Source organism: Prionailurus viverrinus, chromosome D3 (genome assembly GCF_022837055.1).
Source record: "Prionailurus viverrinus isolate Anna chromosome D3, UM_Priviv_1.0, whole genome shotgun sequence".
In the NCBI taxonomy this organism is placed as follows: Eukaryota; Metazoa; Chordata; class Mammalia; order Carnivora; family Felidae; genus Prionailurus; species Prionailurus viverrinus.
This window is the reverse complement of record NC_062572.1, coordinates 22,082,773-22,090,906: the sequence shown is the minus strand read 5'-3', so window position 1 is coordinate 22,090,906 and position 8,134 is coordinate 22,082,773. Positions and strand designations below refer to the sequence as shown.

At 35.9% G+C, this 8,134-nt stretch overlaps 1 protein-coding gene across 1 annotated transcript in view; it reads right to left on the bottom strand.

Annotated features, from left to right (window-relative positions):
* Window positions 1–402: 402 nt before the first annotated feature.
* The window catches only part of LOC125149246 (solute carrier family 5 member 4), a 39,029-nt gene continuing 31,297 nt past the window's right edge, over window positions 403–8,134 (bottom strand). Inside the window, exons 13-15 of the mRNA XM_047828085.1 lie at window positions 6,452–6,667; window positions 3,942–4,044; window positions 403–617 (exon numbers count right to left, since the gene is read on the bottom strand). Coding sequence (XP_047684041.1) covers window positions 403–617; window positions 3,942–4,044; window positions 6,452–6,667 — 534 coding nt within the window. The remainder of the gene's footprint in view (window positions 618–3,941; window positions 4,045–6,451; window positions 6,668–8,134) is intronic.

Sequence of the window (8,134 nt, the reverse complement as noted above, 5' to 3'; positions counted from 1 at the left end):
AGCAAAAGGTCACTGTTTTATAGATGAGGAGGTTACTATGTGAGGCAGAGTTGGGAGAGGCATTCCTTCTACATGGAAATCTCAGGAATAGAAAGCAAATGTAAGGTAGGGAAATCTACCTGGTGAGCTATAAAAAAATGTAGACACAATGCTTCTAGTTTACACAAAAATATAGAGTCAGCTCCCTGGCTTTCTAAATTATCAACTCTTTTTTTAATTGACACAAAAGAACAAGAAAAACTAAAAATCAGGTCTATAGTCTAGTCATCTCATGTGATAAAATTACCCACTGCTTCATCCCTTTTGAAATTATCTCCCTTCTGAAACACAACAAACTCTAAAAGTGAAAAAATCAATAAAATTATCCTTTGCTTAATAAATATTTAGTGGCTTAGATAGAGTTCAGGCAAAATACCCATGGACAAAGACAGCCACTGCCAGGAGAAGAATGGCATTGACATTCACTATAGCCCTCCATAAAGGCTTCTCAGATGTGTCTGTCAACTTCTTTTTCTGGGCTTCTTCCTCCTCTCTGCTCAACTTGGGGCTTTTCTTCTGCAAACCGCAGAATAAGTCATAAGCCTTCTTGAGACATCCATGAGGTTCCTCAGGATTATCTGAAACAAAGAAAGATAAGTGAATGGTCACAAAACATGGGAAATAATATCCCTGCCAATGTAGTACAGATGACTGTAAAGGATGATTACAATCACTTTTTTTTAAGTTTTTTTTTTGTATGTTTTCACTCTTATGTGGATCCTGAGAAACTTAACAGAAACCCATGGGGGAGGGGAAGGAAAAAAAAAAAGAAAAAAAAGAGGTTAGAGTGGGAGAGAGAGCCAAAGCATAAGAGACTCTTAAAAAGTGAGAACAAACTGAGGGTTGATGGGGGGTGGGAGGGAGGAGAGGGTAGGTGATGGGCATTGAAGAGGGCATCTTTTAGGATGAGCACTGGGTGTTGTATGGAAACTAATTTGACAATAAGTTTCATATAATAAAAAAAAATAAAAGAAACTGATACATAAAAACTTAAGAAAAACTTAAAAAAAAACTTAAAAAACTTACAAACACTTTTAAGTGTTGGAAGAATATCTGAGAAAAATATAGATAACTTTGATTATATAACAATAGAAAACTTTTGCATGACTTATGTCAATATAATACAACACAATACAACAAAGTAAAAATACAATAAACAAAGTAAAAACAAGTGACAAACTGAGGAAAAATATTTGCATCTTATACTACAAAGGGTTTAATATCCTTAATGTACAATGGGCTTTTGAAGTAGAGAATAAAAGACTACCAACAACTCCATGCAGACATATATACATACATCAATAAACAGTTCTTAAATTTACTCAAAAAAGAGAAATTTGAAAAAAAATGACATTGAAATACTACTACTCATTTGTCCGTGACAGCAATTAAAAAGTTTCACAATGGGATGCCTGGGTGGCTCAGTTGGTTAAGCATCTGACTTTGGCTCAGGTCATGATCTCACAGTTCATGGGCTCGAGCCCCACGTCAGGCTCTGTGCTGACAGCTCAGAGCCTGGAGCCTGCTTTGGATTCTTTGTCTCCGTCTCTCTCTGCCCCTTGCCTTCTCGTGCTCTGTCTCTCTCTCTCTCTCTCTCTGTGTCTCAAAAATAAATAAAACATTAAAAAAAAGTTTCACAATATACTATGTTAGTCTGCGTGGAAGCAGGTACTCTCACACACTGTTGCTAGGAAAGCATGGTTCAACTCTCATGGAAAGGAATTTGGCAGTGTACAGCAAAATTGCATTGGCATTAGCCCTTTGACCCCAAACTCAAACTTCTCAAAGTCTGTCCTGAAGGTAAATTGGCAAAAATACAAAAGCTCTAAGTACAACGCTATTTGTGCATTAGAAAATTTAAAACATACTTCCAAGTTCAAATTTCCATGAAAAACCATAATGAATATAAGACTATTCTTATAAATGAATGGTAAAGAAAATTCTACAAAATAAAAGAAGTGAGATGTAGTAAAAACATCACTTTGAGGAAAATGTGTAGCCTTACTTATTTACATTATAAAAGAAAGGAGACTGAAAATTAATGAAATAATATTCAATTTAAGTTAGAAAAAAATAACAATAAACCCAAATAAAGTAAATGGAAGGGTATACAAATGAGACAGAAAGTAATAAAATAGAAAAGAAGGGTAACAATAGAGAAAAATAACAAAGTCCAAGTTGGTCCTTTAAGAGAAGTAAAATAGGCTAGTCTTTAGTGAAATTTATCAAGAAAAAAGAGACATCATAAATAATTACATAAAGAATAAAAGGGAAGGCATAACTACAGAGGTAGTAGGGATAGAAAAGCCAATAAATAGTATAAATAACTTCATGTAATTATATTTAAAGTGTGTACTAAATAGACACAATCCTAAGAAACATAATTTTCCCAAACTGATTAACCAAGAAATGGAACCTTTAATAGCTCTATAGGCATTGATTAAACACAGATTTAATCAGTTTAAAAGTCTCTCTCTCTCTCTCTCTCTCTCTCTCTCTCTCTCTCACACACACACACACACACACACACACACTCACCAGCCCCCCAATGCCTAATGCTGTTATTGGCAAAATACCAAAATTTTGATGCAGATATTATTCCACTCTTATTGAAATATCTCCAATTCATTCTATGAGAACACTAAGACCTATTTTTGGGAGAGAGAGAGAGAGCAGTAGAGGAAGAAAGAGAGAATCTTAAGCAGGCCCCATGCCCAGTGTGGAGCTCAGCGTGGAGCCCAGTGCAGAGCCCAATGCGGGGCTCCATCCCATAACCCTGAGATCATGACCTGAGCCAAAATCCGGAGTCGGACACTTAACTGACTGAGCTACCTAAATGCCCCAAGAACACTATGATCTTAATACCAAAACCGGATAAAGTACAAAAAAGGAAAACTATGTAGTCCAGTCTTACTCAGGAATACTGATATAAAAATCCAAAAGCAGTAGAAGGCATTTATCCTTCCTTCAAGTTGAAGATCCCAAGCCAAATCAAATGAAACAATTAGTGTGGAGTTCCAGACAACATATCCTGAAGTGGTAAACTTTGTCAATGGTTTTAAAAATTCCAGGTAGGAGTGCCTGGGTAGCTCAGTCGGTTGAGCATCCAACTTTGGCTCAGGTCATGATCTCACGGTTCATAAGTTTGAGCCCCACATCAGGCTCTCTGCCGTCATTACAGACCCTGCTTCAGATCCTCTGTCTCCCTCTCTGTCTCTGCCCCTCCCCACTAGTGTGTGCTCTCTCTCTCTCTCTCTCTGTCTCTCTCTCTCTTTGTGTGTTTCTCAAAAATAAAATAAAATAAGTTAAAAAAATGCCAGGTAAACAAAGAGCTAGGGGGGGTGGATGCTAGAGAAGTTTCAATGAAGGCAATGGAGTTAGAACCTAGTGTCAAAGAATAGGCAACTTTTTCTCTCTCAGAGAGGAAGTAGAAATATTCTAAGAGCTTGGTATACATGGCGGGAAGGTGAAGAAATCTGCCTGGCTGGAATGGATGGTATATTGGAGAAAATAGTGAGAAAAAAAGTTGAAGAAAAAGGTAGAACTAGATGCTAGATGCTTAATCACTATCAATCAAGATTGATTTGTTGAACATTTAATATGTGACTAGGAATAGGAGACACTGGATTGATTTTCATGTTAGAGCTGGTACACAGTTCCATGGATAAATGATGGTTGAATGGACAGACAGACTGATGGACAAGGGGATGAATGGGGATATTTCATTTGTAATGAATTATCTTAGCTTTGGGGAAGATAAGATTTTAAAGTTTCAGTTTACCATAAATCTAACAGCTTTTTCAGAAAATGAATTTAGTGGCATTAAAAAAATAAGGCAAACATGAAACCAGTTCAGGTACACAGAATTTCTATGTGAAAACCAAATGTAAACCAGATATTACCTTCATCAACATCATTATCAACTTCCTCATGTCTTTTCTCTTCTGCATCTAAATCAATTCGTTCCTCTGTACTATTCCGAAGAGCCCAGCACAGACGATACAGCTACACAAAGACCATAGACAAGCACATTAGTGATGGAGCAAATGTTTAAATAATACGATGGTACATTCATTTATTGTATAGTGCAAGAAAATCAAATGACATTACATAGTATATGTATAGTCTTCTACCATACAAATTCACAAAAACACACTAACCATTTAAAATTATTTATGTTTTTAACTCTTCCAGTAGTTATTAAACACTCATAAGTAATATTCCTTAAATTTTTTAAACCTTTATTCATTTTTGAGAGACAGAGAGAGACAGAGCATGAGCGGGGTAGGAACAGAGAGAGAGGAAGACACAGAATCTGAAGCAGGCTCCAGGCTCTGAGCTGTCAGCATAGAGCCTGACGCAGGGCTCGAACCCACAAACCGTGAGGTGATTGAACCACCCAGGTGCCCCATTTTAAGCAATATTCTTAAAACTCTTACTTCTGGATTTGTAATTTCATAAAAGTCAAATATTTATCTAACTTACATATACCTCTGCTTCACTCATTGTCCTTATCATTCAGCTGTTATTAGTTGCATTATTATTACTTTCAGTTTGTCTAGTGGGTACCTTTGTAACTTTTAAAATATCTTCTTTAGCTCCATTTCTGGATCCATCATGTTTAGATAATATCTATGTACTACTATTAAGTTATGATAACAATTTGTGCCCTTATACATCCATTTTCCAGCCAACCTCCAAGCTTTTGTCAACTGTATCATTATTTTAAAACTGTTATAAGCTTTATAGAATTTAATTGTTTTCTGCAAATATGATTAATATTTCCATGCATCCCCTGAGATTTCTTTTTACTGCACAGCTAGGTTAGATCCACAACACTACTCATGACCTTCTCTGACAGGACTATTGTTATTTATCAGTTGATTTTGAAAATTCAAACCTCACAGTATATTTATGAAACATAAACATAAATTAGATAAATGGTCTTATTTGTCCTTTAGACACATTTAAAAAATCAATAATAAATTATATTATTTCTATTGCCATAAAAAGCTTAATATTTATATTTCCTTGAAAAATATAACATATTTTCTAGTGTTTTTTTTTTTTCATTCAACTCCCAATATTCAACACAAATATTTCATTGTGACTTCTGGTGACATGTCTTTAGAAAAGTAATTTGAACCATTCTGTGTTTCAGGTTTCCCCATCCACAAATAATATTTACTACTTTCTAAATAAACTACTTTGCAAATAAATATTGCTGCAAAGATTGAGTGATACATGCAAAATAAATAAAAGTTATACATGTTAGTAATACATTCAAACAGTGTTAGTATATAAGCAGTATTTAAGTTAAAAAAATGACTAATATTTGCTGGTCCTCTATAATGTTTCCCCCAGAGATACCTTTTATTGAAAGTTTGTGGTGTATATGCTTTAAGGTATTTTTTCCATTGTTAGACAAATATATATATATATATATATATATATATATATATATACATACACATTTTTTGTGTGTGTTTTATTTTCAAAAAGTGATATTATATAATACTATATTCTGCAAGCATTTTTTCCCCACTTACTCATGTCATGGACATTTAAAAAGGAAATGATTGAGCTCCTCAGGTTTTTGAACAGATGCATAATATTTAGTGTACTATTATTGTGTATCCATTCCACTAGCAATGGAAATTTGGGTTGTCTCCATCTTTTTCTACTAGAAAACTTTGCAGAGAAAATTTATATATATATTTCCTACTTGTAGAAGTATTTCTACACAATAAGTTCCTAGAAATGGGGATGTTGGTTCATAAGGTATGAGAATTTTAATTTTAATTGATAAATACTCCCCAATTGCCTTTCTACAAATTATGAAATTCATACATTCACCAATGATTTTGGAGTGTGGACATTCCCCAACATTCTTACCAACATTAGACATATTCATATTAAACTTTTTTGCCAATTTGAAAGGCACTAATTCTATTTGTCTTTTTCCTGCCATCTGGTACCATGTACTTTTTTTTTTTTTTAATCTCTGTATTGGTGTATTTGTATTATGTATGAAATTCTACTCATCCCCAAATAGTCCCAGGCCAGATTGCAACTCTGCTGTGAAGTCTTTTCCAATCTCTTAGGCAACACTAATTACTCTCTTTCTGGTATCTTATAACAAAGATAAAGATTTATCTACTAAGTGCATTGTGAAGTTTTTTGAGGGTGAAGCCCATTTCATAATACCCCAGAAGGCAAAGAACCCTTATTTATTTATTTATTTATTTATTTAGAGAACCCCAAGCAAGCTCCATGCCCAGTGCAGAGCCTGACACGGAGCTTGATCTCATGACGCTGGGATCATGACCTAAGCCAAAATCAAGAGTCTGTTACTTAACTGACTGAGTCACCCAGGCACACCAAGAACTCTTATTTTAAAATGAGTACTCACATGTACATCAGGAATGGGTTTTGTTAACAGGGAAATTCCTAGGACAACTAGTATGGAAACAAAAAAGAGGATGATGGCAAAGTACAGATAGTGCACTCCACAGATGACCTTGGGACAGTCACTGGCAGCCAAGCAACTTCCTGTTCCATAGGCAAACTCTGCAATCATGCGAATAAGGCCAATCACAAGTCCAATGACTAGACCCCAGAAGGCTCCCTGCAAAAGAAACAAGAATAAAATCAGAGTACTTAGAAAAGATGAGAAGCTCATTTGAGTAGGTAACAATTATCATCCTACCTACTTTCTCCATTAAGAACCAATAATGGCTAACCCTGAGCATAAAGTCACCAAAGCAAGAAAAAGGTACAAATACATGTGTTTATTTAGTGATACTAAAATTTCATTGCATCAGACACTACTTCAGGGCACTACTGTACACTCTGACCCAAGCTTAAGTTTACCTTGAATTTTATTTTATATATAGATTTTATAAGTTGTGGCTTATTTTATAGAATAAACAGAACTATGACTTATGTTACACAATTTACAGAGTTGATATTAGATAGTTATGATAGTTCTATTAAGCTTTTGGCAATTAAGAGCATCTGTATTCTCTTAGAAGCTGGTGGGCTTGGAAACATATGTCCTCTAGTCCTCTGATCAAGATGTTATGTTCAAGGGGAAATGGTATTGCATAGACATTAACAGCATGAGCTTTAGTTGGAGGAAGACCTGAATCTGAATCCCGAAATACTACTTACTAATACTAAATAACATTTGAAAAGCACATAAGATAATAACCTCTCTGTACCTATTCTTCATTTCAAAATTATAATAAAGTTAACAGTTGGAAACAATTAAGGGATTAAATGCCCACGATCCAAAATAATCAGTTACATATATTATAATAGAAATTAACATTAAAAAAATTTTTTTTAACGTTTATTTATTTTTGAGACAGAGAGAGACAGAGAATGAACGGGGGAGGGTCAGAGAGAGAGGGAGACACAGAATCTGAAACAGGCTCCAGGCTCTGAGCTGTCAGCACAGAGCCTGATGCCAGGCTCGAACTCACGGACCGTGAGACCATGACCTGAGCGGAAGTCGGAGGCTTAACCCACTGAGCCACCCAGACGCCCCTAGAAATTAACATTTTTAATTGTTACTAGAGTGGTAGGTTTTCTTCTAAGCACTTCACATTAAAATAAATCCCTTTTGGGGCGCCTGGGTGGCGCAGTCGGTTAAGCGTCCGACTTCAGCCAGGTCACGATCTCGCGGTCCGTGAGTTCGAGCCCCGAGTCAGGCTCTGGGCTGATGGCTCAGAGCCTGGAGCCTGTTTCCGATTCTGTGTCTCCCTCTCTCTCTGCCCCTCCCCCGTTCATGCTCTGTCTCTCTCTGTCCCCAAAATAAATAAACGTTGAAAAAATAAAATAAAATAAAATAAATCCCTTTTGGGGTGATAAATCCCCTGGGTGGCTCAGTTGAGTGTCCGACTTCGCTCAGATCATGATCTCACAGTTTGTGGGTTCCAGCCCCGTGTTGGGCTCTGTGCTGACAGCTTGGAGCCCGGAGCCTGCTTTGGATTCTGTGTCTCCCCCTCTCTCTGCTCCTCCCGACTCATGTTCTCTCTTGCTTTCACTCTCAAAAATAAATAAACATAAGAAAAATTAAAATAAATCCCTT